General features: G+C 44.5%; 1 protein-coding gene and 1 pseudogene across 8 annotated transcripts in view; both read left to right on the forward strand.

Annotated features, from left to right (window-relative positions):
• SLCO5A1 (solute carrier organic anion transporter family member 5A1) overlaps positions 1-12,388 on the forward strand; it is a 124,916-nt gene that overhangs the window by 77,372 nt on the left and 35,156 nt on the right. For all 8 annotated transcript variants that reach the window (XM_036232804.1, XM_036232803.1, XM_036232806.1 and 5 more), the window contains one exon: positions 7,033-7,231. In XM_036232804.1, coding sequence (XP_036088697.1) covers positions 7,033-7,231 — 199 coding nt within the window. The remainder of the gene's footprint in view (positions 1-7,032; positions 7,232-12,388) is intronic.
• LOC118612138 lies at positions 9,795-9,913 on the forward strand (annotated as a pseudogene).

Here is a 12,388-nt window from a genome sequence, read left to right on the forward strand (position 1 = left end):
CAAACTGCCAACGGAACGTGGATCTTGCCCGAGGGGGCGCCCCAGAGGGTTTTGCCTTCGGCCCAGCCCTCCTATAGCCTCGCCTCTCCGAATGGAAACCGAGTCCCTTAACTTTATACCGAGGTCTTTGTTTGAAGCTTACTTCGATAGCTGGAAAAGTTCATACGGTCCTACGATTCTCCTGTAAGATTTCTTCTACAAGAGGCTTTCCCCTCCCCCTGCTGCACTGACTTGCTTCAGGCTTTTGCTGTTGCACCTTAAGTTTCTCCCAGGGCCAGTGAAAAAAACGGAAGTAAACGCTCCGATTTTTGCATTTCATCATTTCACGTTGTTTGTGTCCCCTGTGGTTTCGGTGCCTGGATGTGGAAAACTCTTTCAGGTTTCTAAGCTGTAAAGGATGAAATATTCATTTGCCGTGATTTGTGAATCCTTTGCATGACAGCCCGGCATTAGCTTTTCTGTGTTACTTCAGCCAGAGCATTGCAGAAACCTAAAATGAAAAGTGTGTTTGTTTTCTCTGTTGAACGTACCTTTTTATTACCTTTGCTGTGGTGATCCCAAGACCTCGACTCCCCGAGGCTGGAGTTCTCAGATTTCTCTCCTACTGCACGGCATCGCCCTGTGTTGGCAGAGTTGAGGAAAGTGTCATTCTGGGTGAATTAGTCCCATTTGCCCAAGTGGGAATTAAACATGAGCTTTCTATTGCTATCTCCATGCTAAGTCAGGGAGGCTAAGGGTTCTGCAAGGGTGTAATTCCTTTGAATTATAAAAAAGTTACTATAAATTAATTCTAATGGCATACCTCGTTCATTGTTTGTGAAGAGATTTGTTAAGACTTCTCACAAGGCTAATATGGAGACTGTGGAAGAGTAAAAGATGTATCGTGCTTTTGTGCTACTTCGCGGATTTATATATGGTTAGTGAAAATGTCCACTTATTATACCGTCTATTCTTGGACCATTTCAAATTTGCTAGCTTCAAGGTTTGAATTTTTAAAATAGTCTCTTCTTTTGTTCCCCTCTGACAGTAATTGATATTTATTTTCTACTGGAAAATGTTGGCAAGGGAAAGTAGGAGCTCAAAGGGGTAAAATAATTTACCCTAGTGATGGGAAAACAGTGCCGTGTCATAAGGTTAGAAGCGTCGTGTTTAGGGAAGTTGAATAAACCCGAGTTTGTTGCCCTGCCCCTCACGGGGGGCTTCCTCACCTGTGATGGGGAAGGAGGCTGAGTGCCCATCTCTGGCGCTCTTCGTGGTAAGATGCACCATGATTTTGAGTTCCGATGAAAGAGAAATGTTTCTAATTAGACTGTGACACAGGGCTGAGGTACTGTCAGTTGTAGGACACATTCTGATTTCAGAGTGACTCGAAGCCCTTAAAATGTTGAGAATTAGAAGAGAGTAGTTACCACAAGGTCTGGCATATACTAAACATCAGCTTGTGTGTGTGTGTGTGTGTGTGTGTGTGTGTGTGTGTGTGTTTAGAAAAAGAGAAAGCAGAAGGGAAGGAGACAGAGAGAGAGAGAGGGAGGGAGGGAGGGGAAGGGCATGGGAATGGGAATAAGTGTGCACGGGGATGAGAATGAATGGCCGCTTCCTTCTTTTCCAGGTGCCCCTTCTGCAATCTCCTCCCCTCCCCCGGGCCTGGCCTCCTTCCCCAGAGGTGGCAGCCCGCCGACCCTGGGAGTCAGTAGTGGCTTGCAGCGATATTCCTTATTGATTCAGTCTTGCTTTTGCAAGCTGTCTGTTTGCAACTTAACTAAAGAAAACGTTGGATGTGGGCTAATACACGGAGTCAGTGGATCTAGAGAGAAGCGCATGAGGACACCTCACATTCTGAGGCTCTGTCTGTATGAACTCAATTCACCGCAGGACGTTCTACAGCCTTGCGATTTCAGGGCGGAGGAGAAGCATCAGGGCACATCAGACATTACGCGCTTTGCCGCCCTTAGTAGATTGGCAGTTAAGCTTTCGCTAATGTTCAATTCGGAATTTTGATCAACAGTGGGATTGTTCAGGCATCCATCCAGATATTTAATTCCTGCCAGTTTTAAAATCGATTTCAGTAAGTTGTTTTAACCCCCAATTAGATCTTAGATTTCCTATTTGCAAAATGAAATATAGCTTTAGTTCAAAGAATAAGTGAAAATGAAATTAATGAACAAGTCATTGGAAGGTTTTACATCATCGATTCTAAATAACCAAATTAGTATATTCAGTCCTACATTCGCCAGGCCCTGGTAAGTGCTAGAAAGGTGTGAAGATAATAATGACCTAGTCCCTGCCGCGTACGGGAACCCTACGAGCTCGCAGTAGAGACAGAGAGGTGAACACGGTCGGCCTCCTGACAGCTGGTCTCTTGACGACCTGCCAAGAAAGTGCGTTTTCGTTCGTTCGTAACAGTAGCAACAGCAGCAGCACAGTTGACGTTCCCTGGGCTTGAAACATCCTTGATAATTAGTGAGTCCTCTAATTTTGTCTTCCTCTCCTTAACATACCTTAAGCTTGGGTATGTTTCATGTGCCTCTTTGCAATATAGTGTCCATATATTGACAAACATTAGAGTGAAGAGGAAAATATTTTTGTAGCTTTACTATTCGGTAATTCACGGAATCTCAGTTTTCATATAGACCTTTTGACTCCATGCAGCCACATTGTAAGGGCGAGCGACATTCTGACCCAAAGTAAAATCTTCAAACTCGAATGTTATGGGATGATAGCGCTTGACATAAGAGAAAGAAAGGAAGGAGGACAAGCGACATGTCAATCCGCATAGAGGAGTAGATAAGATTTCCGAAGTAGGAACGGTGTGCGCAGACCTTTTACGAGCAGAGCGGGAGTCTCCACCGTTAGTCAATGCAGCGGCGATTTCTTTGGATTCAGACACATACACAATGGCAGCTAAGTAGCTAACAGAGATTTATACGTTTATGACCACATAGCAGCTAAATATCAAACATGTATATATTAAAGAACGTGGAGGTTTCTGTTTGACCATTATTGCAGCTTAAATTTAGTCCTAGAGATTAAATAGCATGTAAAATTTGCCTAATTGTGATTCCAATATATTAGGTTGTGCAAATGTCAAACTCACTAGTATTAGGCGGATGATTGCTGATGTCTACTGAGTGCATACTATGTTTTAAGAGCTTCATAATCAGTCATCTACTTTGAGCAATCTCTGAGGAAGCTGCTGTTCTCATCCGCACGCGGCGTGCGGGAGTCGGCCGGGGCGGCGGGCGGGTGGTGGCTGGAGAAGCCACCTTCCAGCCCTTCCACGTCCTCCTTGAGCCCTAGCCTACGAAAGCTGATTTCCCAGAGTTAGGAGCTTTGACGGGGCCGTGAGAAGGCTCTGTCGTCGCACCCCGTATCCTTTGCTCCCCAGCTCCCAATCTTCCCTAGGCATCCCATATGCCTAAAATTCCAGCAAGAAAACGTTTGGGTCTCTCGCTTAAGCTGGAGAGCCGAGTGATGAGCCTGCATGCATAGTAAGAACCTTTCTGTGTTGGTAGTAGACTGAGATTTAAATGACAGGAGACAACAGGGAGACATTTAAATGGGTCTTCACTCTGTTTGACGTAGCCTCCTATTTACCGATGACAAATTTCCTGTTTTTAATCACGGAATACTAATTAGGATGCATAGTCAAATAAATTATATGGCTTTTAAGTTATGACTCAGCCATGGGCGTGGGGATTTGTCTTGTCATTATCCTGGAGGACTGGCATAGTACCTGTCACTCTGTAAATTGTTCCCTTTGGAAGAGGAGTTCTATTAATGGACCATTTTCATTCTAAAGGTAAAACTTTGCCTCTTCAATCATACTGACAGCACATGTCCGTTTCTGGAACGAGGAGGGTCCTTTATTAACCAGCTCCTCGAAGCCCAGGGCTCTGCACAATTTACCTAAAGGATTCCAGGGACCCGTTGGTTCCAAGACGCTGCTGTGTTTATGTGAAGAGAGCACTGGGCTGGGACTCGGAGACCTGGCTTTTCGCTTAGAGTTTCCCTCCCCGATGCTCACTGTCGGGTGGTCCCTTCTCCGAGCCATCAATGTCCTCATCCGTGCAAGGACCATTACTGGATTTATAACGTCAGGACTACGGTCAGAGTATGAGATGAATGCTGGTTGCCAGGCAGAGCTCAGACCTGAGATATATCCAACCCTTCTTCTCTGCTCCTTCCTGTGGGTTGCAGGACATGCCGGAGCAAGCCTTGCAACCGCGCACGCCGCCGCCGCCGCCGCGGGCTTCCGGGGTCCGGTGTCGTCTGGACCCGCAGGCCTCCCCATGCGTCGAGCCAATTATTACACATTCTTATTTGGTGCTCGCTTTCCTACAATGGCTATCCCGAGCCTCGGCCATATGTATAGATCTCAGTATCCTTTCCCTCTGTGAGTTGCTTTTATTTTCAATTATGCAGGGGAAAAAACAAAAACCAGAGCTATAAAAAAGTCAATCGATAGCATTTTATCAATTCTTAAAGGAAAAAGGCAGAGAGAAAAAGCTGTCATCTCCGGAGCTGCCGCCCACCCGGTGAGTCCTCTGCCTCTCTCACGCCCCATCTTCTCCCTGGTCCAGCAGGAGGGGCGTCTCCCCATCCGCACCTGGTCTGATCACCTGTGCTGGCAATTCTCTGTCCTCCCGACTTCTCGAGGCTCTTGGAGTGCCATCTTCCCTCTACGTCCTACCTCCCGCTCCTTTTTAGTCTATTTTTGTCAGTACCATATATAAATATAGTTAAGCCCCCTCCATAGCTTAACAAACAAACAAAATATCTCCCCAAGCTCCAACTCTACCTGGACCCCCACCCTAACTATGGACCCATAGCCTTCTGCTTTTTACAGCCAAAGTTCTCGAAAGGCAGTCTGGTTCCAGTCTCTAAACGTCCATGACTGACTCCTCTGCCCATCCCAGTCTGGGCTGAGGTCATCATGTCCTCAAAATCGATCTCGCCAAGATCTCAAGTGACGTAGCTGTTGTGTTTCATTTTTCATCTCACCGGGCTTCTCTGAGGCATTAGACACTCTTCATTTCCCCCCTTGAAACGGTCTTTCCTTGGTTTCTATGGTGCAAGTGAAGTGATAATAACTATGATTTATATTGCGCACAATGTACAGTGGACTGTGGCTTGTCGTCTTCACCCCAACATGGAAGGCAGACAGCTCCGTGAAAACGCTGAGAAATCTGGTTTAGAAGGTCGAGGAAGCTTATGTGTGATCACATGGCTATGAGTGATGGAGGGAGGGCTTGAACTGCGGTGTTTCCGAGTCCAGAGCCTGCCCTTTCCGCCCTTAGAACGTTTATCTTTCCCAGATGTCCTCTGGCCTCCGTGGCGGCTGGTCTTTCTGCCCTCTGTGGGCTCGTCGTGCTGTGATACCCCACTAGCTCTGCGCTGTCCGGGACTGTGGTTTGGGGCCCTCGCTTTTCTTCGCTCGCTCTGTTGGAGCATCCTGCGTGCGGCGTGAACTCTGACGCCCCGGCCCAGCTCTTCCTGAGCTTGTGGCCCCAGCGCATCTGCGGGGGGCATTTCTAGCTGGTCGGTGCGCGGGCTGTTCCGCCCGGTTGTCCCACAGGCCACGGCGCCGTGGTCCTTCCTCTCTCCCTGTCCTCCTCTGCGCCGTGGCTCTGCCGGACCTTCGCGGGCACGCTCCCTCCACTCACTCCTCAGACTCCGGTTGACTCCATCCAAGCCGTCTTCCGCCTCAGGGCCAGAAACGATCCTTGTAACACACAGCTCTCGTCCTGCCAGACCCACTCGGGGTTCTGCCGCGCGCTCCTGCTCCCCAGAGATGCGGCCTGGGCTCCTCCCCACGGTCGCTGACGGCCTCGCCCCAGCTCCCCTGCCCTCCCCACGGCCCGCCGCGGCCCAGCAGCCTGCGCGCCCGCTCCCAGCCTGTTTGGCTTGTGTTGAGGTCACTCCTGGGTTTTCTTCGTAGCTGTACCCCCGTCTATGCATTCCTAAGCTGGACGGCTTGCCGGTTCTTGAACTTCGTTCAAATGTAATCACGCCCCGTGTTCTGTGGTTCGGCTTCTTTCGTTCACCGTTGTGCCGTCCACGTAGCTGTGTGTTGTTAGGCATCTGAGTCGTTATTTCTGTAGAGAGGCGTTTCCTGATGAATTTACAGATGCCATGTGTGTATTAATGGGCATTTGGTTTATTTACAGTTTTTGGCTCTTTTGACGCCTCAACTGCCTTGTGCACTTCTTTTGGTCCCCTGGCACATGAATTTCTTCAGGGTACAGATCCGGAGATGACACCGCCTATCACAGGGCGTGTAGATCTTCAACTTTACCAGATAACCTCGGGCCATTTGTCAAAGTTGGTGTCACGATTTGCATCCCGCCAGTGATGTAATGAGTGCCCGTTGATCCATATATTTGGCAGCATGTGGTACTGTCAGACTTTACATTTTTTACCGATGTGATTGGTGCGGAGGGTATTTTGTTGTGGTTTACATTTGTGTTTCCCTCTTAGTCACGCGGCCGATCACCTTCTTGTGTTTATTGATCAGCTGGATTTCCTCATAGTGAAGGACCTATTCAAGTTTTTCCTGCTTTTCTAATGAGTTGCTTTGTAAGTTTTTTTCATTCCGGAAATGAGTCCTTTGTTGGTTATATGTGTTGGAAATAAATTGTACTGTAAAATCACACACATTGAAGATTAATTGATTACAGTATTTTTTAAATAATTATTTTTTTATAATAAAAAAATTTTGATTTCAGGTGACATATAAATTATATTAGTTTCAGGTGAACAGCATAATTAGTAATTAGACATTTATGTAACTTACAAAGTGATCAACCTGATAATTCTGGTACCCGTCTGACACTGTCCATGGTTAGTACCATATTATCGACTATACTCCCTGTGCTTGTCCAGAGCCTCTCCACGACTAGTTTGTAACTGCCGATTTTGATTAGAGTATTTCTCTTTGCGTTAGTACTAATAACTCAGTAGAAACAGAGTGATTGGAAAACGAGGAATAGTAAACGTTACTTCAAATTGATGCTCTCCCCCTCTTCTCTCCAGGCGTCATTATTGTCCCCAGTGCTGGTGTCGGTATTGTCCTGGGAGGCTACATCATAAAAAAGTTGAAACTCGGTGCAAGAGAATCTGCAAAACTGGCGATGATCTGCAGCGGCGTGTCTCTACTGTGTTTTTCAACCCTGTTCATTGTCGGATGTGAAAGCATCAATCTCGGAGGTATAAACATACCTTACACAACAGGGTAAGTGTCCCGGAAGAGCCGTACTGCGTCGTCGCGAATGTGATCTAAGTGTTCGTATTCCAGGGGCAGACCGCGCCCCCGCCCTCCAAGCTGGTGCACCAACCACAAAGCGAATAAAAGGTAGTCTCTCGAATAACCCTGCTGCCCAGGGTAATAATTTAAAAAACTCTTTGTAGTCATCTCTTCTGGTATTTGCCTCTATGCTTTTAAGGCATATTCTGTGAATTAATGAAATCGAGGCATCACTCATGACTTTCCGTCATGGTAAGTGAGGACCTCCACTTTCCCTTTGCAGGCTGTCACATCACGTCATGATCACGACAGCTTCATTAGCTGCTAAGGCAGAAGTAGCGCCTCGCGACTGGGTTTCCTTTTTCATATGACACGGGTTGTCCTGGAATTAATAATTGCCTTATTTTCATCTCCTCTGTTTTCTTTGAATCTGCATCTAGCTTCTCCCATTCTCTAAGGGCTCAAAATATCTCAGTACGATTTTCCACCTGTCCGCTGGACTCATGGCTCCGTTTCCCCAGCCCCTGGAATCATCCGTGTTGGAGCCCGAGTCCCCCCATTCTCATCTGGACACAGTGCATTCGGGGACACGGTGCTGCCGGGCTGTGCCCTAGGAATCCCATTAGCCTCTCTCCGTACTGAGTCCTTGTTTTCTGGACTCTGTAGATGCCTCTTTTTTGATTCGCTCCCTCACTTTGAGAGAACGCATCCTCCAGTAGCTACAGGAAGGCCGCAAAGGCTATAACTTTTTTCTTGGAGACTTTTCATGAAATAGCCTTTTCTTTTTTCTTTTTTCTTTTTTTTCTTTTTGGTAACTGTTGTGTTTTATGGCCAAGTTTTTGGCTGGGTAAAGAATCGTGGATGAATCATTTTCACTCAGAATTTAAAAATTTTTGCTCATTGTCGTCTAATTTCTTATGTTATCGTGGGAAGTCTGGCCTTTCTTTTCCCCGGTCCTTTGTATGTGACCTAGACCTATTTTTTCTTCTTGGGAGCTTCCATTTATTCCTTATATGCCCAAATTTCAACATGATATACTTTTTTTTTTTTTTTGCTGGGCACTGGTGAGATTTTTAATGTCTGGAAACTATGTCCTTCAGTTCTGTTTATATATTTTTATTTTAATTTTGTTCTTTTCTCACCATCAGTTTTTTTCTTTTTTACCCATTATTGATCCTCTTCTTATCCTTCATCATCTATTTAATAACTCAAATTTTGTCCTAGTTTTTTGGAAAGATTTTTCAACTTTATTTTCCCAGTCTTTTATTAAATTCTTTTGGAGGGGGGCTATTATATTTTTATTCATTCATTCATTCATTCATTCATTCATGCATTCATTCATTTTGGCTATTATGTTTTTACTTTCCAAAGTTCTTTCTTGATTTTTGATTGTTTCTTGCTTCTAGCCTTCTCGCTTCATGGATGGGATCTCTTCTGTTATTTCTCTAACATTAGAGATTATTTTCTTTCCCAAATTGTCTTCGGAGCATGAGTGCCTACTTTTTATTTATTTTGCTGACTTGATTGTTTTGGAAGCTTCTCTCGAATTTCTGACGATCCTGAGCTTTCTCTTAGTATTGAGGGATGAAGAGTTGAAATGATAAGTAGGTGCTCTGTGTCTGAGGGCAGATCATTCGGTATATCTCGCTGTAGGATAATTAGAGGGGGGACAGCTGGCGTTTGCGCTGGGGCGCTCGGTGTCAGAACCTGAGCTCTTACCTCTGAGGTGCTTCAGCTCCTCGGGAGAAGGATGCTCCAGTCTCTCGGCTGGGGCTGTGTTGGGGGTGGGTTCAGGAGGACTGGACCCACTGCTGGCATTCTAGAGCGGAAGGGTAGTGGCAGGAAGGGCCTAGGTCCTACTGGTCAGTTTGCAGACTTACCTGTTTCCCCTGTCATCATTCTAGGATCTCACCAGAGGTCTCTTTTATGTGTGGTGGTCTTACGCACAGTTTTTTTGTTTGTTTGTTTGTTTGGGCTCATTTTCCCCAGGAAATAGAAGGGCAGAAGAAGGAAGGTACTAAGTAGAGTAGGGACAATACTAAGTGGACTAGGGACGGGAATCCCTTAATAATGTATCATATTTGGACCACATATTTCTTGTGTTGAGTTCTAGAGGCTTCTCCTTCTTTTTCCTACTGCTGGCCTTGGTCATGCCAATATGCTTTTTTAAAGTTCTCAATCACAGTTTCTGTTTTATTGACTCCTTTTTCCTGGAACGCTCCGTCCTTTGCTTCAATTGAACTGGTTGCTTTCTCGGCATAATTTATATCCTGGGATGACTTTTCACAAATCTTGATTGTGTCCACTAGTTTTAGTTTATTTGTTAACTTATTTTGCCAGAGGAAAATCCTTAGATAACTTCCTAGGGAAGGATACATGTGAAGAAAAACTTTCTGAGCCTGTAAGTATATTACATTATTCTCTCACATTTAAATGAGAGTTTGAGTGGGTTTAGAATTATAGATCAAAAGGTTGTTTTTCTGAGAACTTTGAAGCCATAGCTTTATTTGTAATCTAACATTTAATGTTGCTGACAGGAAATTTAATAGCTGTCTACAGCCATGCCACTCTGAACATGCTTGATCTCGTCTGATCTTGGAAGCTAAGCAGGGTCAGGCCTGATTGGTACTTGGATGGGAGACCACCTAGGAAGACTGGGTGCTGTAGACATGAAAAAAAAAAAAAGAAAGAAAAATTTAATAGCAGCCCTGGTTGTCATTTCTCTGTGGCCAACTTTATTTGGAAATTTTTAGGATGTTTTTTATTCAAGGTATTCTGAAATCACATAAGAAATTGTCTCCCTCGAATTTTGCCCTGGCCGAACCCATCTAATGTCACTTTTTCAAGTGACGTTTCTGCTCAATCTAAGGGAACCTACTGACTCCTCATTCTTTTTTTCTTTCAAGTTTACTATCTACTGTGTTTTTTCTTTTAAAATTTATTTTATCACAATTGACACAATATTATATTAGTTTCAGGTGTATAGCATAGTGGGTAGACATTCATGTAACTTACAAAGCAGCCCCCTCGATTAGTCTAGGACACCCCTGGCACTATACTTATTTATTCCCATATTATTGACTATGTTCGCTGTGCTGTACTTTACATGCCCACGACTATTTTGTAACTACCAATTTGTATATCTTAATTCCATCACCTTTTTCCACCCATCCCTCCATTCTCCCCCACATCATGCAATCACCAGCTTATATCCTGTATCTATGGGTTGGTTTCTGTTTTGTTTGTTTGTTTATTTTGTTCTTTAGGTTCCACGTATAAGCGAGATCATATGATATTCATCTTTCTCTGTCTGACTTATTTCACTTAGCACAATACCCTCTGGGTCCACCCATGCTGTTGCAAACAGCAAGATTTCATTCCCCTCACTCTTTGTCATATTACGCCTTCTTAGTTTCCTCTTAGTACTTAACCCCTATCCCAGTTTATCTTTTCAAATTATTTGCTTTGCTCTTGTCTCTGAAATATGAGCCTCTTGAGAACAGGTACCAGCTGTCTCCGTGATGGTCGTATCCCCACCATCCCAGACAAAGCATGATGTTTGTTGCATGAATGAATGAACAGATGAGTGAGTGTCTTGGCACAGGGTTCTGTTCATTCGTTGTATTGGGCGCTCTCTGAACCCTCTTAATCTAACGTGTATGTTTGTCTCTTTTTTATCCCGGGAAATTTCTCTGCCGTAGCTTTGTTTGTTCTCTCTTTGTTTTTTCTATGTTCTGCAGGATTTCTGCTGTTCAGATGTTAGAACATGCAGACTGGTTGTCTCTATGTTTAGTTTATTCTGTTTTTTTTTGTTTTTGTTTTTGTTTTCTATGAGAGATTTTTCCAAACCTTGTTTTCCCTTTTTTATGCACATTTTTTATTTCGAGGGTACTTTTTTTTTCTTTGTTGTATTCTGAGTGTTCCCTTTTCATAACGTCTGATGTTTTAGGGAACAAGATCTTTATAGATCTCTAAGTGTATGTAATTAGAAATTTTTTTTACTTTATTTCTATGCTTTACATTTTATCATTTGATTATAAAGGTCGATGTCTCTATTTATTTTGGGCTTTATAGGTTGACAGCACTCAGTCTAACATCTCTCAGGTTGTGTGCCTCAAATAGAAAGAAGAATGAAAAAGTTTTACTGAGTTGTCAATGTCTAGAGTAGAAGCTTAGTTTAAAAAAATGTCTTCCAAGTTCTCTAGCGCAGAGCTTTCTGAGGAATTTCTAGGCTCTTAGCCGGGGATGGAGGTGGGTGCAGAGAGGCGGACGGAGGCATGAAGTGATGCGGTTTCTGTCCCTCCGAGCTCCAGCGTCACCTCCCCTTTCGTCCCCTGTCACCTCTGCTGAGTTTCACCGCAGAGCTGTGCGGAGGTTCCGCGGGGCGGGCCGGCTCCTCTCCCACGTGGCACCTGCTCACGTCACACCGACCTATGCCTAGCCACGTGCCCTTTTCATGAAGTCTGCTGTTACTCTTTCCATTCCTCTTCTTTGCTAAGTTTCTTTCTTTTAATCTGCCCTTTCTGTTAAGTGCTTTCTCAGATGGGACGGAAAGCAGACTCATTGGTTTATTAGCTTTGAAACTGCAAGTCGCCTCAAGACTTTTAAATCCCTTGCTTAACACCACGTCTGTCTCGCCAACCCTGAATCGGCTGAATCCGGGCTCCCCAGTGCGACTGGGCAAAAGTTATGTAACTGTGCCGATTGGCTCCATTACACATTCATGAGTTCCAATCTTAGCAGGCCCTCGTCTTCGCTGAGAATCCATTTCCTTGGCTCTATTAGCTTCCTTTCTTATGCCCCATGATGGTGGTTCCATTAAAAAAAAAATCTTTTCTTCAAGTTTTTACCCTAATCTTGCTTTCCTTAGTGTACAACCTTACATTCTGCATTATTGAGTAAACAGAGATCCCAAGAATGAATTCCTCGAACTTCTTTTCCCTTCTCTCCTCCAACTCTTTTGTCAAAAATTGTGTTGTTTTTAAAGGCAAGTACCAGCTCCATCCTTTTCTAGCTGTGCGACCTCGCCAAAAAAAAAAACAAAACAAAAAACAGAATGACCTTATGTTGTTGAGTCATACTTTTCTCATGTGTAAAAACAGTGATAATGTGAATCACACCTGCCCGTAAGCGTAATTAAAGTAA

This window comes from Rousettus aegyptiacus, unplaced genomic scaffold (assembly GCF_014176215.1).
Source record: "Rousettus aegyptiacus isolate mRouAeg1 unplaced genomic scaffold, mRouAeg1.p scaffold_m13_p_15, whole genome shotgun sequence".
NCBI classification, from domain to species: domain Eukaryota; kingdom Metazoa; phylum Chordata; class Mammalia; order Chiroptera; family Pteropodidae; genus Rousettus; species Rousettus aegyptiacus.